This window comes from Solenopsis invicta, chromosome 13 (assembly GCF_016802725.1).
Source record: "Solenopsis invicta isolate M01_SB chromosome 13, UNIL_Sinv_3.0, whole genome shotgun sequence".
Lineage (NCBI taxonomy): Eukaryota > Metazoa > Arthropoda > Insecta > Hymenoptera > Formicidae > Solenopsis > Solenopsis invicta.
In genome coordinates, this window is record NC_052676.1 from 8,823,580 (window position 1) to 8,848,187 (window position 24,608).

The 24,608-nt window shown below is 30.8% G+C and overlaps 3 protein-coding genes and 1 long non-coding RNA gene across 4 annotated transcripts in view; 2 read left to right on the plus strand and 2 right to left on the minus strand.

Moving 5' to 3' along the window:
- LOC105194106 (low-density lipoprotein receptor-related protein 2) overlaps window positions 1–3,424 on the plus strand; it is a 75,368-nt gene extending 71,944 nt beyond the window's left edge. Inside the window, exon 29 of the mRNA XM_011158837.3 lies at window positions 599–3,424. Within this exon, the coding sequence (XP_011157139.2) occupies window positions 599–874 (276 nt within the window). The 3' untranslated portion in view covers window positions 875–3,424. The remainder of the gene's footprint in view (window positions 1–598) is intronic.
- A 485-nt stretch (window positions 3,425–3,909) lies between these two features.
- On the plus strand, window positions 3,910–8,474 carry LOC105194107. Its single transcript, XM_039456950.1, has 5 exons — window positions 3,910–5,954; window positions 6,946–7,057; window positions 7,567–7,616; window positions 8,037–8,154; window positions 8,300–8,474. Exons 1-5 carry the CDS (start codon window positions 5,913–5,915, stop codon window positions 8,416–8,418), a joined length of 441 nt encoding a protein of 146 aa, XP_039312884.1. The 5' UTR covers window positions 3,910–5,912; the 3' UTR covers window positions 8,419–8,474.
- A 1,651-nt stretch (window positions 8,475–10,125) lies between these two features.
- On the minus strand, window positions 10,126–10,974 carry LOC120359421. The gene is made up of 2 exons (XR_005576181.1): window positions 10,457–10,974; window positions 10,126–10,346 (listed from the first exon to the last, which is right to left on the minus strand). It is a non-coding gene; the product is annotated as an uncharacterized LOC120359421 (long non-coding RNA).
- Window positions 10,975–12,236: 1,262 nt separating this feature from the next.
- LOC105194415 (odorant receptor 63a) lies at window positions 12,237–24,593 on the minus strand. The gene is made up of 9 exons (XM_039456855.1): window positions 24,125–24,593; window positions 23,255–23,374; window positions 21,500–21,657; window positions 21,162–21,423; window positions 18,517–18,657; window positions 18,150–18,240; window positions 17,592–17,728; window positions 13,152–13,284; window positions 12,237–13,072 (listed from the first exon to the last, which is right to left on the minus strand). Exons 3-9 carry the CDS (start codon window positions 21,546–21,548, stop codon window positions 13,022–13,024), a joined length of 864 nt encoding a protein of 287 aa, XP_039312789.1. The 5' UTR covers window positions 21,549–21,657; window positions 23,255–23,374; window positions 24,125–24,593; the 3' UTR covers window positions 12,237–13,021.
- Window positions 24,594–24,608: the final 15 nt, after the last annotated feature.

Sequence of the window (24,608 nt, forward strand, 5' to 3'; positions counted from 1 at the left end):
GAACTTATATAAGTCATCAACCTTCAGCCACAACGGTCGAGATGGTTCAAATGGTCAAAATGCATTAATTCAAATTGTATTTATATTATCTATGCATCAGAAAAAAGTCGATTGATTTTGGAATGTTGTAACATTTAACTTCTCTCTTTCCTTTCTTCACAATCAGATCTATCAATCCTGCCAAGTCGTTAATGAATTCAAAAATCAAAATTTTTATATTTATTTATATTTACTTTTATATTTATGTTAGATTTATTTATTTATAATTTATAAACTAAAAATTATTTAAAATTTATATATATAAAATGTTATGAAGAACAAAAATTCAACCTCAATCTTAAATGAAGTTTCTCTACTTATTTGTACGATTCATTTAAACAGTTTTGAAATTTTTATTGTTAATTTTTAAAAAATTGAAAGATATCTGAAGCTAGAGTTTGGGATTTTTAATACTGGCACAAAGCACTATATATCTTCTGCATTAAACTTATAAAGCACTTTTGATTCTCCCTTTGTTAAATAAATCACGTATTAATGTAATGAATTAATAAATTTTTACTTTCTCTGTTCTAACGATCTTAGTATTTTGTGTTTACAGGAACCTCTCGATGTGGAGTACAACTTGAACGACGTTACCAATAAAAATCGAGATTTTAGTAATCCAATGTATGATGCGGTAAATATGGAGAGCGGCACCACGAACGGCACCGGCACCGGCAGTATGTACGAAGTGCCGGCGGAGATGAAGCCGTCGAGCATACAACACAAAGAGCCCCCGCAGCTGCATCTGAAGAGGAGAGAACTAGACCCGACGCCTATCGACTCGGGGAAGGATACTCAACAACTGGTCGAGGAGGACAAGTCCGAGTGCTAAGGCCATGATTCCTGTTTAGGAATTCCTTCTAGATCTGTTGTGTTTTGAACTTGAACCGCAGGGTGGAAATGTTCCACCTGCGAAAAATGCATAGGAACATAAACGCAAATTAGTTTACCAGTTTTATGTAAACTTCGCAACTGCTCGTGTGCGTTTATTTATTAAGCTATTCACCGAGATGTTTCGAACATGTGACGATTGATTCAAGGTTCTGTCGTACCTAGCGATCCGCAGATATAAGAATATCGGGATCTCTAGATTTCTGAGAAAGAGAGGATATCAGAATTATAAATTGTTATAGAGGGAAAAAAGAGAGTTTTACACGAATTTGTAAAAAAAAGCTTCGATGGAAAAATCTCCCGATCCCGAATTAGATTCGAAAATCTTTTAGAGTTTCTTTTTCTCTCTTTTTGGAATGAAAGAAAATTTAGGGGCATCCCCCAGACACTTTTGACGAAAGAAAGAAATATCGTGTAATAGTCATAAGTCTATAACTTCCCTATAATATACATCTGAGAACCTCAACGTATTTAGGTTTTCAATTTCCGGCGTTCTCAGAGACGTATGAGAATCCTTGACCACGGATTCTCATAAATCTCCAGATTCTTCCAGCCAGGAATTGTGAACTGGCTTTAGGATCTCGAAATTTCGGAAAGTATAGAATGGACGCCAGATGAACAATGGTCATTAGTTGAATCGATGGCATCGATTATTTCGCAGAGGAGGGAGTAGGGCGAAAGCGAATTGCAATAGGCACGACTGTGTCATTTTTTACTAGGTGTGTGATTTGTAAGTCTTGTAAATATAATTGCTAACAAAGTATAATGTTCATGTGTTATCCGTGTACCATAAAAGACGCAACACATTCCATTCTTTCTCGAGGTTGCTGCTTGAAGTGTAACGACAACTGCGTGACACTTTCAATAACTAGGATGTGTATGTATATGTGTGTGTATGCATGCACGTACGCGTGGTGCTCAAATCGGTGCACTCTCGACTTTTAAGTAATCTTTTAGATTAACAATACGGCGAAATTATGTTGCAAAAGAGATAATAATTTGTTACTACTTTATTCAATAATCCAAATCATTGGAGATTCAATAAAAGTAAAATTTGATAAAATAAGCATAGCTTTAGTGTTTGCTTTTACCATTTGAGCACTTAGTGTACGCGTGAAATTTAGTCTCAACTACGGCGGGATCAAGTTTAACTTTGATAGAGACCTGTATAAAATTTAAAGGTATTGATCAATATATACCTTATTTAATTTAATGTCTTCATAGTATTCATTTCTTTTATGTATTATAAAGTGAAGTAATAAGGAGTCTAATATCATCTCTACAATGGCCAATGATTAGTGAAAGTTCTCGGGGTTTAAGTTGATTCTGCTGGCTAAATTACCATAGTTGAGCATTAATGATGCACGTACGTTCAAAAAGCGGTATTCTTAGCGGAGTATTTTTGTAAAGCGTGGCGTTATATAGTTTTTTATGTTGAAAAGTGGCCTTTTCCTTGTCATGGTAAGTAGAGCATGTTAGCTCAAGGAGCAAAATAGACGTTTCACGCATGAGCGTTATTAAATATTATTCTTTTTGTGAATATTATTACAGAACACAATCTTGACTTTACGACAGAAAGAAACGTCTCTTGCGCAGCGAACATTTTGTGTTTTCAAAATATTCGTTCGACCACAGCATTGTACATTTTTCTAGATTGTGTGAGAGATATTTCTACAAAAGATGGCTAAATTAAAAGGAATCGATGACAATTTGTTCTTGGAGATCAATCCCTTAATCTAAATCGGAGATTTCGATAGTTCTGCACATACCTTATCTTTTTTTTTTTACTACTCCCGATGCTTAACAATTGCCACTGTTTTACGTTTTCTAATTGTTTCATCTCTTCCGTAAAAATAACAAACAACAAATTAAAATAATTCTATAAAACTTAATGTGCATTAAAATTGTAAATATTTTTTAAATATTTGATTGTATAAATTAAACTAATTACTAGCATCAATTATTTTGAATTCAATTCTCATCAAGATCAATATAGATCAAGTGTCAGAAAATTCCTTTTAATGCATATAATTTTTTCAGGGTCAGTAAGCGTAATTCTTCTTCCGTGCAAACTATGATTTTAATGTAATAATTGCATAGATTGCATTTTAATAATTCACTCAGTGCAATTTATTTCCAAGTTCTACAAGAGAAATAAATTGTTAAGTTCAATCCTTAAGACTTTAAAAATTTTTTTCTCTCGTAACATTGCAGTTTTAGAATGAAGTAGAATAGAAGTATCTTTTAATTCTATAATTATTAAATAATTTAAACGCACAGAGTCCGAAGAAGAAGCACTCTCGCAAGTAATCGATCTAGAGAGAATTCAAGAATATTCAAAATAAAACCTACAGAGATTGTAAATCAAATACTGTGTACGTTATACACGATACTTTACAAGAACAAAGGGAAAAGAATTATCAACACTGACCCATCTTCCACGCAGATTATTATACATAAAAGAGTATATAAATAAATAAATATATATATATATATTTTTTTTGTTGCAATCTCGACTTTGACCTGGGCAGGGCTCCAGATTGTCCTAATATTACGATATATCAGTATTTTGTGTATTTTTTTATCAAGTTGACAAAATAGCAATTGTTAATATATTGTGCAAAAATATCAAACAGATACCGTCCAAGAATAAACTATAAAGTTGACAATCCAGTTTTCCCTACGTCCGTGCAATATCAAATGTACGTGCGTTGTACCTTTTGTGCCCGACTACATAAATTGTATTATCTTATGAGCACAATATCCGTTCCCTTCCTAATAATTTACGTAATTTTTGTTTCACATATGTCTTTGATTAATTTTAATTATAATTTCGGTACTTGATTCAATATATTGAAATCAGTTTAAATTGATTCTATTTCCGATTAAAAGAATATTCTCTTTTAAAAAGTAAAAAAATCGATTTTTCTAATTTAATCATAATATTTGAAGTTTTTACAATACATTCACCTAGTCTATATTTGATCATTTGACAAAGTTTATACGCGGAAAAGCGAGCGGTATATAGGTCAAAAAAGAATTGCTTTTGTTCTAGTAGTGTTCATATTGTCGAATATTTTTAAACAAGAAGACAGTTTGTAATTACATAAATCATTATATTTTGCTGATAATTATATTATCTGTGTTGTAAGAAATACATTTTTTTAAATAATGAGACGGTTAAAAAAAAGCTAGGCACAGATACACATTTTCTATGAATAATTAGATATAAATTCGTTACTCAATTTAAAAGTAAATGTAGATACTTTACAGATACACAATATATATATAATAATATAATTGTTATTAACATGTATATTTATTCATTTTACATTTCTTGTATATATTTTAAATTTTATTGTTTGTGTTATTTTTTTTTTACATAAATGACACATCGAAATGATTATTAGATAACCGAATATTTTTGATAATAAAATTTATCCTCTAATATTGAAAAAACGTTCTACTGGTGGAATTAACTGACCCCAATTGCCAAATAGCCAAATGCAGTGAGTATGCTATTATGTCGTCAACAATAGTAGCAGCAACTAATTTCGATAACTTCGGGACAAATAAGACAACATTATGTCTATCGGATTGCACTCAGATGAATTCCAATTCTAATAACGGCAAATAAATAGCAATATGTATCAATTTGTTACTCGCAAAGAGGTTGCTGTTATATTACTGTCATTTTGATAACAATATAACTCATCACCTTGTTAAAAAAAGAAGCGATATAGAGAATGATAGAACAGATTTAAACTTTATTGACGTTGTATCTAATTTTATAATAAAGTTATCGTTTTAATCGGAATCGCATTTGAGCTACGATAGAGAAGTTACTTATTTTATCGTTCCTTTTAAAAATATCTTACTTAAACAAAAATCTAATTCTCGTTTGACGGACGTGAAGTTAGCACCGCTATTAAAAAGAAAAAAAAAAAGATTGAAATGAAAATTGTTCCAAGTTGTGTGTACTAGGTTTGTGCTACATTTGTACCGCAAAAACTAATCACATACCTCAAAAAATGAAGCGATACAACACAGAAAACGTTTTTTTCACCAGCATCGCCATTTTATCTTATCGACAAAATAAAAATTATGTTGGATACAGCTTCAGCTACTTGTGTTTTATTTTAATGCGAAGTTTTCAAGCGTATCTTCACCCAGGAAAAAAGTAAAATGTAAAATATTTAAATACGAAAATTTGTAGCTTTATAACTTTGCAACCATTACAGATAAATCAATTCTACAATTTGTGACGAGTTGTGCTACCCAAGGCAATTAAAAGCAAAGCAAGAAAACCGTCACTATCTCCGAGGAATAGCTAAGAATTGTTTGAAGGAGGTGAGGGTGAAAAAAGATTTGGCTTTTCTGAATTTTCCCGAGTTGCGTTGTATATATTACGGACCCTGCACAGAAGCCCTCTTAATTTTCACAGCACCATATAGTATTTTAACTTTAGACAGAGTATATGCGAGTAACACATGCGAACAGATCTGTTCAAAAGTGTTTTGTCCGATCTTTTCTTTTATATATATATAAGATTATTCACGAAAAAATTTCACTCACACGTAATGATAGTCCCACAGACCCCAACAAAACTGTGCTGCAAAACCAAAATCCGATTCAATGACCGATATTATATCTGGTTTGCGTATTAACACTTGTATAAATTTTGTTTCTAGTAAATAATGATTTTTCATGAAATAAGAAAAGAGCAATTTTACACGTGTAGTAAGAGAATTTTGACACACTTGTTCATACAAAATCCACATAAAATACATCGCACATTTTGCACATCTGTTTATACAAAGTACGCGATAAACATACAAACCTTGTACGTTATATAATTATGTTATATATTTTCCTTACATAATTTATACAAACAAATTAAGTATGCATTGGTATACATATATATATCGCGTTCGAAATGTCAATTGTTAGTATCTGTCAATTCTTACATATTAGACGGAATGAAGACTCTAGTATTCGTCGCGTGTATATTAGCTGCCGTCGTGAGTATTGACAATTAATGACTAATAATTCTTTTCCGAGTTGTACCGTAAAAGATTTAATTAATCCATAAATATCTTTTTGAACTATATTTGAGTGTTTTTTTAAATTTAAATTACATTTCTAAATAATTATTTAAATTCTAGATTTAAGAATCATTAAAACATATTATATTAATATCTAATCGCAAATCCGCGTTTTCGAGTACTTCTAGTGCAATGATTATTATTCATTAACCAAAAATTTAGAAAAGAGCAAGTATTAAATTAAAATATACAACAAAGAATATGAACATATTTTATAAAAATTTCTTTATTATATAGATATTAAAACCATGCGCAGAGAGTTCTATATTTTGTTATAAGAGCTTTAAAGTCGTAAAGAACAAATGCATTCAATTGTTTTTTAACCAAAATGATTTAAGACTCAATTCTCTTATTAATTGTACAACGTTAGAGGTAAGAAATGAGCAATAAATTGCTACGTTCAACTTTATTGTTTTAGTTATTTTTTAAAAACAATTTAAATTATTGTTTGAATTCATAATCTTAAAGTCTGTAAAATATGTGGTAAACTGAGGTACCTGTTCGATGTGTTAAGTAAAAATATAGAAGCAAATTCTTGAAATAATAGTATATTTTTCAGTTATTATGGTTTTTGACAGTTAAATTATATAGATGTTTTTAAAAGCCTTAAATTATTTTACTTAGAAAATGTGCTTACTGTATATTTTATAAATTTCTAGATTACGAAATTATTGTTTTTAATGGAACACTAAAAATTATAGATGTACGTAGTAATTAATTTATTGTATGTTATTTCTTCTCTGATGTTGTACAATTAATAGACATAGTGCCATGAAAGCACTGAGCCTTAAAACTATAATATTATAATGTAGTGATATAATGTAGTAAAATATAATAAATAGTTTTATTATATATAAAATATAATAAAAATAATATTTTAAAAAGTAATAATTTCTATAAATTTCAGTCGGCAGATAATATACTCCGTCATATAAAAACGTCAGAGATGTTTGATATAATAAAACTACTTGATTTCCAAAAAACGCTTGAAGAATGCGCTTTGAAATTGGATTCATTGGGTGAGTGTTTTAATTAAATATCAATAATTATTGAATATTTGTTTAATAATTTTGTGTTAATTATACAAAAAAATTGTATCTTGAAGTTTACAGTACAATACAATTTTATTCTCGTTATTATATTTTCACGCTATTAAGCAGTTAATTGCAATGCATTAAAAAATATTTTAATATACAAAGATAAACGTGTTATATAATATTTGGTAAATTCCAAATTATTTAATATATTATTTGTTATTATAAGAAATTTTGCATTATTATATTGTATGTCATGTTATATTAATTTTATAAATTTATATGTATGTTTACTTATATCAGTAACTAAATTTGTCTTTCTAAAAAAGACAAAGAGAAAACGAAAGTGGAAAAGCGGAAAACGAGAAAGCGCCAGTTTTAAAAGGTTTATATTAGCGAGCCAATGTCATTTCGGAATTTGCCAAGAATAACACGTATATTGTTTTATACATTTAAAATTATGTTAATTGAAACTTATAATTCATATATTGTAGATATCGTCACTCCCGAGACACTCTACTGTGTAGCGCAAAAGAAAAACTTGGTAAGGAAATAATTTTTTTTTAATATACGCAACATACGAAAGAAAAGAGAGAAAGAATTCATAAACGAGAATTATTTAAATACGGCTTACACATTCCGCTAAATTAACATCTTTTTCAAAATCTCTACAGAAATGTATATTAAATAGATAATTATTAAATAGTTTGCACTATTAGAATAATATGTATGGAGTAAGAAATAAGAGACTGATTAAATATTTTGTCATCTTTAATCTTTTTTAATCTTTTCAGATTAAAAGATAAAAGATATATTAATAAATTTATTTACCGTTTACCACCTAATATAATAAGTGATATATATTATATTTAAATATATGTATATAGCTTTTCATTTTTTATTTAATAAATATATGTATATATTTTTAACTTTTTTTTATTTAATTACACGGTTTTAACTCTAGATCAATAAAGACAATGGATTAAAATTACATAAGGGTGTGAATTATAGTAATACCATCGTTCGCAATGGCAATCTGAGAGATAAAATGACAGGGATGAAGGATCAATGTAAAGAAAAAAGTAAGCTTAATAATAATTATATAATTACATACATATATAATATATTATTTAGACATATAAAATAGTGCTTTACATACTCAATGTAAAATATTATGTGCATTTAATTTATAATATCATAAAATTTAATTTTAATTTATCCTTTTAGTTGCAGGCGATAAGTTTAAAGGAAGTCAGTATGAAAAAACTATGAAATTTATGGAATGTTTCTTGCCAATTGTAAACTACATTCTAAGAAAACTGGGACCATTTAAAAATAATATATAAAATAACTTTAATTATGTCATTGTCATTCCTAATAAAAAGTATAATTATGTAACAAAGCGAATATGATGTATTTTTGAGTAACTCAAGGTGTCTAAAATTGAAAATTTATGTGTTTCATGATATATTTTGGACCTTAGGCAGAAATGCGGTTTATCCGGTTTTTGTATATGAAATTACAAAAAATTTCACTCACACACAATGGTAGTCCCACAGACTCTAACGAAACTACTTAACCAACAAAGTTGATCAATCATATTAATCAAGAGAGAAGATTTTAAACTTTTCTTATCCCTTGGTCCGATCTTCCTATCTCATTCTGTCTTTACACAGCATGCATTGTAAGAATCACTAAAAAATTTATAATTTTAACACACAAGATTATATACAATTGGATTTTTCGCAATACTTTTATTAGATATATTGCGATTCTATGACATTTTGACCTCTTCTAAACAACACACGATATTCATGGTAAATTTTTATAAATATTCTTATCACTATTTATGTTTTAAAATACTATATAAATATTTTAAAAAATTGTGGTAAATAATTAAGAGAATATATATTTATGGTAATATTTTATGCTCATTTTATAAATATTTTTTAGATATTTGCAATAAATATGATCTATTCAATCTAATACAATAAACATATTTATAAAATATTGACATAATCATTATAAATACTTTATAAGTATTTCATAAGTAATTGTGTACTGTCCGGGTTAGTCACATAATGCTCATTCAAAGTTTATAGTTTAAGAAATTCAGTACTCATTGTAATGTAGTCTCTCGCTCTCGCTCTCTCTCTCTCTCTCTCTCTCTCTCTCTCTCTCTCTCTCTCTCTCTCTCTCTCTCTCTCTCTCTCTCTCTCTCTCCGTCGGTGCCTATTTCAAATGTATCGTAAAATTGATTAAAACAAGCACACGATCTAGCGAGAGATCGTCATACTAACAATACGATGAATTCAGAGCGTTTAGAAAATTAGTACAAAATAACTTTTTAAAAAAAGTAAAAGAGGCGCCTATGTGTGTGCGCGCGCCTAAAAATCTTTATTTTTTCAATTAAAATAATATGTATTAATATTTTCTACAAAGTCTCTTATTCCAACTTAAGTGGTATTTACTTAAAATAAATATCTTGAAATTGTGTAATCTAATAAAAATGATATACGTTTGTTCAAAAAAATGTATGAAATCTTTAAAGTGCTCCTATTATAAAATATACTTTTTCTACAAAACCCAAGTAGTAGTATTTGTATTTTTATTGAAAAATATTCTTATTCTAACCCAACTAATAATAGCTTTAATTATTATACAAAACCCAAGTGGTACTATCTCTGTATTAAAAAATCTTCCTATTTTACAAATTCAAGTAATAACATCATTAATTCCCATTGAAAAGTTTTATTCCAAATAGTATTTTATTAAATAAATAATATTTTAAAATTGTGTAATTTAATTCAACCTAAATGCATTTTTCAAGAAAATCTTTTAAGTAATCGAAATACTATCTTTGTATTTCCATTGAAAAATCAATTTTAACCCAAGTGGTTGTATTTAATTTCAACAAGTTTCAATGAAATATATAACATTTAATTTAAAAGAATTAAAGAGGTACAGTACAAAATGAGAAAATTTTATTGAAATAAAAAATTTTTAATTTAAAAAAACATGCCGCTGCTAGATAGGAAAAGCAAAGAAAAAAATTAAATAATTTTCTATATTTAGTCAGAAAGTGTTTGTTCTTACATCACTGTTTTTCTATATTTCAATTAAAATAATAAAAAATTGTGATGCATATAACAAGCGACAAATGGAAAATATTTTTTCTTTATTTTTTTTTCACTCAAGTGCCATTTTCTAGGAAGCTAAAAATCGAAGAAAAAATTACGTAATTTACCATAGCAGTGGATCTCAATTCTCGGACCTATTGGGCGCGCATGGAAAAAAATTTTATTGTTATGAACATACGTGACCGTGAAGAGCCAATGGGATATTAATTAAAAGCGTTATTTCCAAATAATCTGAAAAACTCACAAAACAGTTTGTTTTGCTAAACTGCTGATGCAGCAAGCGGTACCCCGTCCTCTTTCTCGCCACACATCGGCCAGATCTCCTTCAGTATCTTGATATCTCGGCGCATATATGGTGCAAACTTAGCGTCAAAGTGAATTAGATCCGCGGCTCTCGGGCCCAGCCAGAAGTTCGCGGGTTCTTGATAGTCGACTTGTTGTAACGACAGACTCGTTACGAGAACCTGGATGCAATTCAATTCATATTACTTTAATCATGATCAACTCTTACTGAGAATTGAAGAATTCCTAATTGTTCTTTCACTTTTGATCAAACAAACCAAAATGATAATTAAGCATTTACAAGAATATTTTAGTTTAGAGTGCAAAAAAAGAGTCTATTTTTGAGTACTTTTTCAGAGAAAACTAAATGTCTAGAAATGTTTAAACAGCTAAATGTTATTAATTTTTAGGTAAATTTAAAACACATTTTTTGAGTTTGTTGATACGATTTCTTAAAAAAATATTGCATTTATTTTAATTTTTTTATATCTACATGTAAAATAAATGTCTCTTTATTGCATAAACTACAATTATTGTAATATTTGTAAATATAATATTCTTTTCTTAAAATTAAATAAAAAAATTTTATTAAAACATTAATATAACTGTTCTTTAAAATCACTTAAAATTATGCACCATTTCTTACGATATTTTTTATTTATCCTAGTTTAAACTATGGTATTATTTAATAATAATTAAAAATATTCTTAAAAATTGTTTATTTTAGTTAATTAAGTTGAAAGGCTGCAATCATGTCCACCACTGACACATTTTATTTTTAAATTTACGTAACATAACAAGTAATAAACGATTAATCATACCAAAATTTATAAATATTTACTACATGCCAGATATGTATTATAAAAATATAGAAAAATATGTGTATCTAACTATTGAATATTGAAAATTGGTACAGAATTTTTCTACTCAGTTTGACTTGCTTTATCAATCCACGAGACCACGAGCGAACTTCATCTGACACCTTGTATATATTGTATATATGTATATATTAATGCTTGTTACCTCAAACGGATAGGCACTTAGTTCCACTGAATAAACAGCAAACCCGTAACAAATTCTTCACACATTTATTTTGAAACGGCTAAAGTCCCGAGATCGATAAAAATACTCGATTTATATTGTAATGTCGCCGAAAATTCGCTAACATGACTAATATTTATTCTCAGACGTACTAAAACGTGTCGTGTCGAGACACCGAACAATATACATCGCCAGAACGAATCGAAATTTGTGCCCGCCTTTCAAAACTTAATTCTTTTGTAATTCTATTCTCCACAAAGTAAATTTTTAAGTTAACTGTCACATTCGTTTTTATTTTCACCTGAGGATTTCCTACAATACGAAACTGTCACTTTAACCATCTTCAGAAATATTTTTCGTTAGACATTCTTCACATGACATGTTAGTAAGATAAGTATAGAGTAGGCATTTTATAGTGAAATGCACCCACAGTGTAACGGGATGATCGAGGGGAACAATGTAGACGTGTGTTGGTTTTCTGACTATATTGAAAATTCTTTGCTAGAATATCTCTGAGTCGCTCGGTTTTATGTATTTCAATTATCCAAATAATCGATTATCTTTAAAAATAGAAAATGATACAAAATAAGATAAAATCGAGTAAGTTCGAAATTTAAATATAATAATCTACAAAGAAATAGAAAAAAATTATAAGAAAATTGGAAAAAGTAGGTAAGATTTAGTTTAAAGATTATTGAAAGTAAATCTCAGAAAAATAATTTATTGACATTTAGGTCACAATAACAGCAAACATTCAAAAATGTATCGGTGAAAAATTAGTTCAAAAGAGTGAGGCTAGGGTTAGCCCCTTTTTTAGCCCTCGAAAATGAGCTCGGTGTTTGATTTAATCGATAGAGTTTTCCACGTTGATTTCGAATATATAAGTCTCTAGTTGATGCCATGCACCGTTCCAGAGAAAATGTGTAGCAAAGAGTGGTCAGAAAATCGATTGTTTTTGATGTAATCGCCCGCAGAGCAATCGATTGTCGATTGTTTTGCTATTTGTTTTGCCAAAACAATGTTTATGCGCCATAGAGGCGCCATCTCATGAAATCTCAATTTTTTGGGGCCCATTTTCATTAGCATGCCAAGTTTCTATAGGCAGTTTGTTCTCTTATTTTCGCCCCTCGAAAATGAATTCGGTGTTTGGATGGATCGATAGAGTTTTTTTACGCCCATTCCGAATATGTAGGTCTCTAGTTGATGCGATTTGCCGTTCCAGAGAGAATGGGTCCCAAAAAGTTGAGAATTGAAACTTTGGTGCACATTTTGTCTGGAACGGTGTATGACATTAACTAAAGACTTATACAATATATTCGGAATTAGCGTGAAAAAGTCTATTAAATCAAACACCGAGTTTATTTTCGAGAGCTAAAAAAAGGGACTAACTGCCTATAGAAACTTGACCTAACTCTTTATTGATCATTCTTCGAGTAATATAAATGCTATAACAGTAATGTAAAATATGTCCATTCATTCAAAATCACTATTTGAGTGATGAAAGTGTTGTAAAATAAGACATGGCTATTTGTATTACCTAAAATGGAATATAAAATACAATCAGTTGTAATAATTATTATAAACAGCTAAGGGCTTTATGTATGTATTTTACTTACCGAAGCATAAGTTACGGTGCATAAAGGAACCATCTTACCTGCCTTCAATCCACACGGTACATTACTTCTATAAAGAGTCATTATCAACAAAGATTTTAGTCTAGGCGAAAAGTTGTACCATTCTGCTGCATATCTATAAGTCAATAATTGGTTTTATCTGACAAATAAAGCTTTTTATTAGGCCTCCTCGGATTTCAATCGCATATGGTTTTTTCGAATCTATTATATTTCAAAGAAAAACAACAATCTAGAAAGATTTCCGCCTAAAAGTAAACGATTCGCTGGGCATGGGAATGAATTTTTGAGATTTTTCGCTATATGGATCTTATTTTCCCTATATTTTCAGGTCATAACTCATAAATGACTGGATCGATTTTCAATTGCAAACAAGCATTTGAAAGCTGAAAATTATACAAAAATTATGAAAAAAAACAATTAAAAAAAATTAAAATTAAATTTTATAATAATTGTTATTAAACTTTTATTATCACATTTATTTTTTAATTTTTATTTTTTATTTTTCAATCAATTATAACGTTTCGCTTTTTTAAATTTAATGCGGGAAGAAGCAACACATTATAATTGATTGCAAAATAAAAAATAAAAAATAAATATGATAATAAAAGTTTAATAACAATTAAAATTTTATTTTTACCTTTTCTAATTTTTTTCTTTTTTCATAATTTTTGTATAATTTTCAGCTTTCAAATGCTTGTTTGCAATTGAAAATTGATTCAGTCATTCATGAGCTATAACCAGGAGGTCGATCACATGAAACTTTTTTCCTAAGATGGAAACATGAGAAGTTTCTCCATTAACTTCAATGGTAAAGATTTTCACTTTTCACGTTTCCGCCCTAGGGAAAAAGTTTCATGATCGAACTCCCGAAGTATAGGGAAAATAGGGTTCATATACCGAAAAATCTCAAAAATTCATTCCCATGCCTGCAGCGAACCGCTTACTCTCAGGTGCAAATCTTTCTAGGTTGTTGTTTTTTTTTAAATAGATTCGAAAAAATTATATGCAGTTGAAATTTGAGGCGGCCTAATGAAGAGCTTTACTTCTGAAGCCTAATGAAGAGCTTTACTTCTGAATTATCGAAAAAAGTGTATTAAAATATAATTTGAGAAAATTATTATTGTTACGTCCAGCTTGTTGAAATTATTATTGGGAAGAAGGAAGGAAGACTCCCTTTGTGAGGGATAGAACGGCCTCCGTCGGTCGGGGTCGTCAGAGTGATCGGGCCAGGTTTTTCCGCACAGTTCACTGACTTTATTATTAATTCTAATATTAAAATTAACAATAAAGTAATGCGCGGCGCACCGAATATTACGGAAAGTTTATAGCAAAATAAAAAAAGGAAAAGCGTATAACAAATTTGAAAACTTGTTAGATGAGAACAAATAAACTCGAATTAAAGAAATGAATATGCGTGTTAAGATGTTACTGACAACCGGATACAATGAACTACAATAAATGAATGAATAAAGAAAAGATACGCGCGTTCTTGGGCGTATGACAAGCTGGTTGAAGTTTGGAACGTCCCTGGTGCGATTTTTTAAAAATTATTTTTTACGATTCTATTTTGTCACACAATGACTTTTAAGTGCTATAAACTCGAAAACAATACACATCGTACAAATACGAACGTCGAAAAGCAGCCTTATGCTCGAAAAACCGCCCTTCAAAACATTCGAAAAATTCTCCCTACTCTAAAATCGATTTGAACCATTTTTTTGTATTTTCTAAAATACTGTTTATCATACATAGAATTTATAATAGCAGCATTTTAGCAATATATTTGAGAATATTTAGAGTAGAAAGAATTTTTCGGGTGTTTTCAAGGGCGGTTTTTCGAGCATAAGGGTGTCTTCCGAGGCACGTATTCGGTTCGAGTATTTTTTATCCGTTAGTTAGTAGTTAGTAGTTCCTCTTTGCGGAAGGGCAAATGGTATAAATCGATTTTCAAGTAGGGCGAATTTTTCGAATGATTCAAAGGGTGATTTTTCTAACATAAGAGTGCCTTCCGACGCGCGTATTCGATCCGAATATTTTTTGTCTGTTAGCTGGTAGTTAGTAATGTCTTTTTGTCGAAGGACAAGTAGATCGATTTTGGAGTAGGGAGAATTTTTCGAGTGTTTCAAAGGGCGGTTTTTTAAGCATAAGGGTATATTCCGACGCACGTATTTGGTCCGTGTATTTTTTATCCGTTAGCTGGTAGTTAGTAGTTTCTCTTTGCTAAAGGGCAAATGGTATAGATCGATTTTAAAATAAGGAGAATTTTTCGAGTGTTTCAAAGGGCGGTTTTTCGAGCATAAGGCTGCTTTCCGACGTTCGTACTTGTACGATATGTTTTGTTTTCGAATTTATAGCACATAAATGTCAGTGTGTGACAAAGTAGAATTGTAAAAAAAAATTTTTTTTAATTGCTCCAGGAACGTTTCAAACTTCAACCAGCTCGTAAGACGTTGTATTCCTCCGTCGTGCGCGCGGAACGTGAAGACGTGCCGCGGCACGGCCGTGGGCATTCTGCGCACGGCTTATCGCACTCCGATACCTGGGAAGTCTTTCTTCGTTCTTTTAACTAACGCCATAATAACGCAGCTTAATAATTAACCGCAAATAGTAACGCAACTTATTAATGAACGCATGTTAGAAATTTACGCAAATAGTAACACGTCTTAAGAATTAATACACGTAAAAAGAATCAAAAGAGAAATGAACAAAATATATAGATTAAAAGTTTCCGACTAGCAAAATCGGAAACAATCGATTACTGACGAGAGACCGAGAAAGTCAGGAGAGCAAACAGCGAGCGAGTAGAATGTGTCGAGACACCAAACAATATATGTACATCGCCATAACGAGTCGAAATTTGTGCCCGCGTTTCAAAACTTAATTCTTTTGTAATTCTATTCTCCACAAAGTAAATTTTTAAGTTAACTGTCACATTCGATTTATTTTCACCTGAGGATTTCCTACAATACGAAACTGTCACTTTAACCATCTTCGGAAATATTTTTCGTTAGACATTCTTCACATGACATGTTAGTAAGATAAGTATAGAGTAGGCATTTTATAGTGCAATGCACCCACAGTGTAACGGGATGATCGAGGGGAACAATGTAGACGTGTGTTGGTTTTCTGACTATATTGAAAATTCTTTTTTGCTAGAATATCTCTCAGTCGCTCGGTTTTATGTACTTCAATTATCTAAATAATCGATTATCTTTGAAAATAGAAAATGATACAATATAAAATAAAATCGAGTAAGTCCGAAATTTAAATATAATAATCCACAAAGAAATAGAAAAAAATATATAGATTAAAAGTTTCCGACTAGCAGAATCGGAAACAATCGATGTAATAATTATCTTGGTATAACATAATAGATTTTCAGAGAACAAGGTTTAAAAAAGTTAATGTCAGCACGATAAAAACAGTGCAAATCGTAGAATCGATTATAAAATATGAGGGTAAATTTCCCAACGTTTAATCTAATTAAAATGTATCAAAGAAATGCGAATCGTAAAAGTTAATTCTGAGATTTATTTATTTCTAAAATAGATATGTCAAATTTATAATTATTAAATAAACTCGCGTCAAGTTTCTAAAAAGTTTCTTTCTTCCCTCTTTCTTCTTTTCTTGTTTTCCTTTGGTCTTTAAATCAAACGGAAAACCAAGAAATTGTTTCTTAAAGCTAACAAATATTCTTTTAAGTAACTAATATACGTGCAAAGGCAAACAACAAGCTAGAAATTCTCACGGATATCTGATCGCCGGAGACATGCTTCTTGAAACTCTTTCGTGACTGTTGCGACTGGCAGTCAACAGAGAGTAATAAGAGTGTCTTCTCTTCTTTGTTACTTTTAAAGTTCAAAAATTTAACACCAGAAATATTCTATAAAAGTTTTAAGTAAAGATACCTTATAACGATATTCGCCGTTTGTTTTCTCACGTATAAAACGCAGTTATCATTCGATGAAACTTATGAGCTAGCGCGTAATATAAATGTATGCAAAACGCACGCCAAAGAAAATAAGAAAAATGAAAGAGGGGGGAGGACAGCTGTGGAGTTGTGCTGGACGTTACAATATATTAATTATAATTGTTTACATAATTTGTTCACATAATTTATTTTTAATTGTTTTAATTAAAAGCAAATGAAATCTTATATCAAAGTTAAATTAAATTTTTTATTCACAATAGATCTCACAAATGTGCTTATATTTAAATTAATAATTCTGTTTAAAAAGAGCCAGGGTAACACCCCGTTTGGATACAGCTCGATTGGACACCAGTCAATCATCTTGACTCATCTAACCCAACCAACGAAAAAACTCTAGGCATTGGCCGCTGTGGTTGGTAGTATCCAATCAGTGCTGTGTCCAAACGGGATCCGCCCGCCAGTATATAGTAAAGTAAAAAAATAAGTTTTACGCTCGATAGAATATACTCTGACTCTCGTCCATTAGTCTCTGACCAGAATAACATATGATTAGCAAAGCCACCAGAACTGCTATGAGTAGAGTGACGAATTTTATCGCTTCTGTCATTTGTTCTAATACATAAATCATCTGAAACAAATTAAAGATATTACATAATCGGTCAAAAAGTACAATTATATTTTTATTCACAGTAATAAAATATGATGAAAAATTTTACAATACATAGGAATTTAACAATATACAGTAAATTTTAATCTCGGGAATGTAATTACAATTTTTTGATACTGAAAAATCTTTACCCTCTTTATACTTTAATCAAAGTTTATTTTTCTGCTACATATACTTTAATCTTTACATTTTTCATACATTATACTAATAAGCTTAATTTAATTAAAATTCAAATGTGAATCATTAGAACCTATATATGAAAAATCATATATAAGAAATAACTTAATAATTGGGCCTTAGAAAGTAAACAATGAAAAAATCTAGCTGTAGTACAATTTTAGACATTTTATGAACAGACATATAAATAGTTCTTAATACTTACTTGGAGTCCAATCAAACATAAAATTCCGCAAATTAAAACTAACAAAAGTAATGTGAACTCTTGACATGTTGACTCCAATGTATTAACAAATCTAAAATGAAAGATAGTAAGTTAATTTATATAATAATAATATTATATTAATATTACAGACGACCAGTTTCACAACTTCTAATTAACTTAGCCGATCAGTTAAGTGTCAATCGTGATTGGTTGTTGGTCAATTCTACTTAACAACAAATGCAATTAGACAATTTCAATAAAAAAAATCAGTCAATTTAGTTGAGCGGAAATTATAAAACTAGCCCAGAAAGAGATAAATATTTTGTGTAAAGAGAGAAAGACAATTAAGAAGTAAAAAATTGCTTACTCTATAACAAATTGATGTTTTTTTATACATATTATGTATTCCCGATATATTATTTCTTCATTTAATGGATCAAGTTTAATACACTGATTGCTGATTTTATCGTTAATATTTCTTTTTGAAACTATATTTTCAATTTGTTTACTGTAAACATAATACCTCGTAAAAGTTTAATACATGTATATGAAAAATACACGAAATAAATAGGGGAGACCGGGGCTATTTGTTAAATCTTTTTTTCTTTTGTGCCTCCTGAGTCCTATATTCATTATAAAAAAGGGGGGAGACGGTTTGAAAGGTTGAACCTTTTCCTTTTCACAATGTCGGTATAGATATAGAAAAGAAATGTATTAGGAGTACAAATTGAAAACCGCCGTTTTCCAGTAGATGGCGTCAGCGGTAAATGCTGGCGCCAAACGTTAGATCAAAAATTTTAAATGTAAGGTTGGGCATCTGGCAACAATTCCTTATCATTGCAGTTGTGAATTTTTATCGGCGTTATATATTTTTTTGTGATCGAAAATGTCGAAATTTGTGCCCAATAAGCGTCATTTGCGGGAAGTTTTGCTTTTTGCCTTCAATTCGAAAAAATCTGCGGCTGAGGCGCGTCGAATGATTGTAAAAACTTATGGTGAGGCTTCCATTAGTGAAAGAACGTGTCGAGAATGGTTCCAACGCTTCAAAAGTGGTGATTTCGGCGTAGAAGACAAGGAGCATCCCGGACAGGTGAAAAAGTTTGAAGACGCACAATTGGAAACATTACTGAATGAAGATTCATCTCAAACTCAACAGGAGCTTGCATATTCATTGGGCGTGACTCAACAAGCTATTTCACATCGTTTGAAAACCATGGGAATGATCCAAAAGCATGGACACTGGGTGCCATACGAATTAAAGCCGAGAGACGTCGAACGGCGTTTTTTCGCGTGCGAACAGCTGCTCCAACGGCAAAAACGGAAGGGTTTTCTGCATCGTATTGTAACCGGCGATGAAAAGTGGATCCATTATGATAATCCAAAGCGAAAAAAATCGTGGGGCTACCGCGGCCATGCATCAACATCGACGGCCAAGCCAAACATCCATGGCTCGAAGCTCATGCTGTGTATTTGGTGGGACCAGCTCGGCGTGATTTATTATGAGTTGTTGCAACCGGGTGAAACCATCACAAGAGCTCGCTACCGAACACAACTAATGCGTCTGAGCCGAGCATTGCAGGAAAAACGGTCACAATACGAGCAAAGACACGAAAAAGTGATGTTGCTGCACGACAACGCTCGGCCACATGTTGCTCAGGTTAAAACCTATCTGGAAACATTGAAATGAGACGTCTTACCTCATCCGCCGTATTCTCCTGACATCGCCCCTTCAGATTACCACTTGTTCCGATCAATGGCGCATGGCCTGGCTGAGCAGCACTTCCATTATTACGAAGAGGCCAAAAACTGGGTCGATTCGTGGATCGCCGCAAAAGACGAGCAGTGTTTTCGACGCGGGATTCGTATGCTGCCCGAAAGGTGGGAGAAAGTAGTGGCCAGCGATGGACAATACTTTCAAAAATAAGTATGTAACCATTTTTCAACAATCAATCCTCAAATTTTGACAAAAAACGGTGGTTTTCAATTTGTACTCCTAATACTTGCTTTGAAGTACATATAAAAATCGATTAATGCCAAAAATGATATGTTGAATGATGTATAGCCCCAAGCCCGGGATAATTCGTAACTAGTCCGGGAATATCCCGAAATTTGTGTTTCAAGTTGAAAGACTGTAAAAAAGCTATTGTTAAGATTTTTTTTTATTTAAAAAAGGATATAGGTATACAAAAAACAAATGCAAACATACATGTTCGCATGTCTTTTTATGCCATCGGTGTGACAAATTTCCTAACCTCACAAGTGTCAATCTTTAACGCTTTATAGTTTTTTACCTGCTTAAGAGCGACGATTTTATATTCATCTACTAAAATACACAATATTATCAAGTTTGACCTAAATCAATAAAGAACTTCAGTTTACCTCAATGCTTAACTCTGCGTAGCGTAGACGTTCGTAACGCAGTCAACGTAAGGTTAGAGTTACCCATAGACGCTGCAATCATTATTAACAAATCGCCCCGGTGCTCGATATTACGAATAGCTCCAACGTCAACTGTGCACATTATTGCGTATGATCGACAAAAATAAACATCACACAGCAAAAAGTAAACATGAAATGTTTCAAATACATTCAACTGGACACGATACATTCAAAGTTTTCAAAAAAAACCTTATTATCTATCTTATTTAAATTTTGAAGAAATGTTGACTATCAAAAATTATTTCGACTATCGCAAAACACATTTTTCACTACTACGACTTTAACATGACGCCGTTACCAACAAAACTTTGTTAACAACATCGTTACATTAGGACGTGTTTACAGTGTTTAAAGTACATTTTTAATATGTACCCATAAAAAGATATTTCCAATTATCAAATTACCCCATTAAACGATTTGCCCCGGTCTCCCCTATACATATTATATGCAAAAAATGTATCAAATGATCAAAATCTTATAAAATACTTATAACTATTATATTATATATATTATATGTTATATTTCTACATTTCTTATTTATAAACATTATTATTATATCTACAATGGATTTACCTGATAGCGGCAAATAAACTACACGCATGAGCGGTGCACACGATATGCATTGTATCAACACTTATTGTGATACATAGACCCACTAAAATTATACTTGAAGTATAACAATGAAATGGTAGAAAGTATTTATCTCTATTAACTGTGGAATCAACTTCGACCGCAAAGAATCGTTGACGTGATTCGTTAAGAGGTATCAGAATGTCTAGTAATAATGGTGTTATTGGCATTACTATAAACATCACACATAAGAAAAATCCCAGTACTGTAATGTCCAGAAAGAAAAATGTTTTATAAATATATATTCAGTATCACATCATTTTTCAATATAACGTACTTACACAAGAAATATATAGTAAATTTTCTTGATATAATAGAATAATTTTTCATGATTTGAACTTCTATATCGTTTGTAAATATGTTCCAATGTTCGTCAATAGTTTCATACAACAATCGGAACTAATTGCACCAAACATGGAAACGGTTTAACATGTTAGGACTGAAATAGTTTTATCGCAGTAAACGTAAGTAAGGAGAAGAAAATATACCGCGGGCGCGCGCACACACATATGCACACGCACAGACACACGCACACACACACACACACACACACACGCACGCGCACACACACACACAAATATAAAGGGTGTATGTTAAAAAACGCCTACTAATTATATAGCGTTATTCCTCAAAAAAAATTAAGTCAAAAAATCTTGAACCATTTTTTTTCTATAATTATTATTATAATAAAGCACTCATGCACACTACTAAATGCTCGGTTCACTGACATATCCCGCGTACGTCAATGATCCGCACGCTTACTAGTGTGCGTGAGCACATTATAATTTTATTAATAATTATAGAAAAAAATAGTTTAGGACTTTTTGATTCATTTTTTTTCCTAAGGAATAATGGTGTATAATTAATTAGCGCTTTTGGAGATATATAATAACTTATGCATATATATATATATATATATATTAGATTATTACTTATGCATATATATATATATATATATATTAGAGTGGTCTTTATTTTATTTTGGATATTTTCGAATTTTTATACTTCCAGGGGTTTAAACGCTTCCAAATTAATTAAAAAAAATTCTCTAAAAATTTGAACTCTTAATATCAACTCTAAGATAGTCCGCATGACCACCTAAGTTTCTTATAGAAATAACATGTAAAAAACTTCTTTTATTCTTTGAAATTTTATATGTCCTTTACAAATGATCCTAAAATTATGAGAAGCAGATATTTTTGTAGAGAATTTAACGCTCTACAGAAAAAGTCTTATGATTTTTCGGTAAGTCTACTGGTTCAAAAGTTATTTGAGGTCAAAGTTTAATTAAAATAAAATCATCATGTTTTCAAATATATTTACAAAATAAACAGTTGTACCATAAAATATATTACATTGTAATATATTGTAATATACTACATTGTAATATATTGTAATATACTACATTGTAATATATATATATATACAGGGTGTCCGGGAACTAGGGAACCTATCGTTTTGAGAATATAGAGGAGATGGAAAGGGACAAAAAAGTCTTATACCATTTTGCGATATTCGCAATAACTATCGAGTTATAAAATAAAACGTCTAAGCCAATGTGCGGTGACATCGCGCCATTGCGCCTAGCTCGTAGACAATGGCGCGCAGCGGGACAGGTGACGCGTTGTTTAAATTTGCACAGCGCGACGGTCTAAACCACCGCACCGCGTGTACATACACTGCAAAAATCAAATGTGTTATTTATCAAATGTGTAAGGAGAAGCTTCAGTTAAAATAACACATTTAATTTTTGCAGTGGATGTACACGCAGTGAGACGAATTCAAACCGTCACGCCGTGCCAATTCAGACAATAACGCGTCACCTTTGCCGCCGCGCGTCGTTGCCTACGCAGCTAGGCGCAATGGTGTGGCATCGCCGCACATTGGCTTAGATGTTTTATTTTATAAATCAATAATTATAGCAAATTTCGCAAAATGGTATAAGACTTTTTTGTCCCTTTTCATCTTCTCTATATTCTCAAAGCGGTAAGTTCCCTAGTTCCCGGACACCCTGTATATAATATAAAAAAACTTACCTTATCATGATTCAAGACGTGAGTCAATAGCCTCCCTATGAAAGCTGTAATCATCATAACTTGAAATATGCCATCGGACATCACTTTTATATTGTTCCAATTATTATATAGCAATATTATCTGCATGTAACGTCGTATCATCCGTATGTATTACAAATATGTAAGTATATAATTATATATTATTAACTAAATACAAACTGTATACTTGTCTGTATTTGTTTAATTACAAAAAATATGTTGCATTATGAACAATACAAACAAATCCTAATATGACTAAGAAGTGTAACTACAAATTAAACTAACGAGAAATGGCGATCTAGTCAAGAGTAATTTTTAGTGTTTATATGTATAATTATAACATATTATATATATAAACTATATATATATATATATATATATATATAATATAATTTTGTAATAGTTTTTCGGGATTAGGAAGGATAATAGAGATGCGTGTAAGCATTTAAAAATAATTAAATTGACAATTAACAATTTAATTTTGTGATATTACGTTATAATTCGTTCGCGGGGTTTTTCTTAAAAAACTGTATTTTAAAAACGGCAAATATTTAGCGCACAGTTCGAGGAATCTTGTAAATGTTTAGAAAATTTCCTAAAAATGATTGAGCACTAACTGCTTTCAACTGGATTGCCATCTCTTGTTAGTTTAATTTGTTGCTGTATTATAAACTCTTCATGATAGTATACACAGTATACGTGCAAAGCTCGTTAATGATACAGCGTGCACATGTTATCTAATATAAAATAAGATGTAAAATTATAAATATTACTTTCTATGATTTATATATATATATTTTTTTTGAAAACATTTCGTTGATCTAAAATAGTATATTGGTTAATGCGCATTACCGAAAAAGGCCAGTAACTTAATTGGAGTACCAAACAGAAAATTGGTAAAAAATTTTTCACAAGTTTATCTTGAAACGGCCAAAGACCTGTGATCGACAGTAGTACTACATTGATATTGTATTCTCGCAAAAAATTGTCTAACATGATTTATTGCTGCAGTTGTTTCCACATTGAAAGACTACAACAGAATGATACGTTATTGATTTCTCAGCGTACAAGTTGTGGCGCAAATAATAGGAAATTGTAGAATACTCGTAACTGTTCAATTTACTGATGTCTGACATTTGAAGTGCCACTTTCTTTATCTCTGAAATTTCATTTATTGAACCTTTTGATTGAGTGACATTTCATAGCGTGACGTTACGTTGTTGCGTGATACAATAATGGAGTTGAGGGGTGAATATAATATTAAGGTATATCCATGCTGGTTTCCTCTCTCACGGATCCGTTTCCTGTTTATCAGAATATTTTGCAGTTGGCTTTA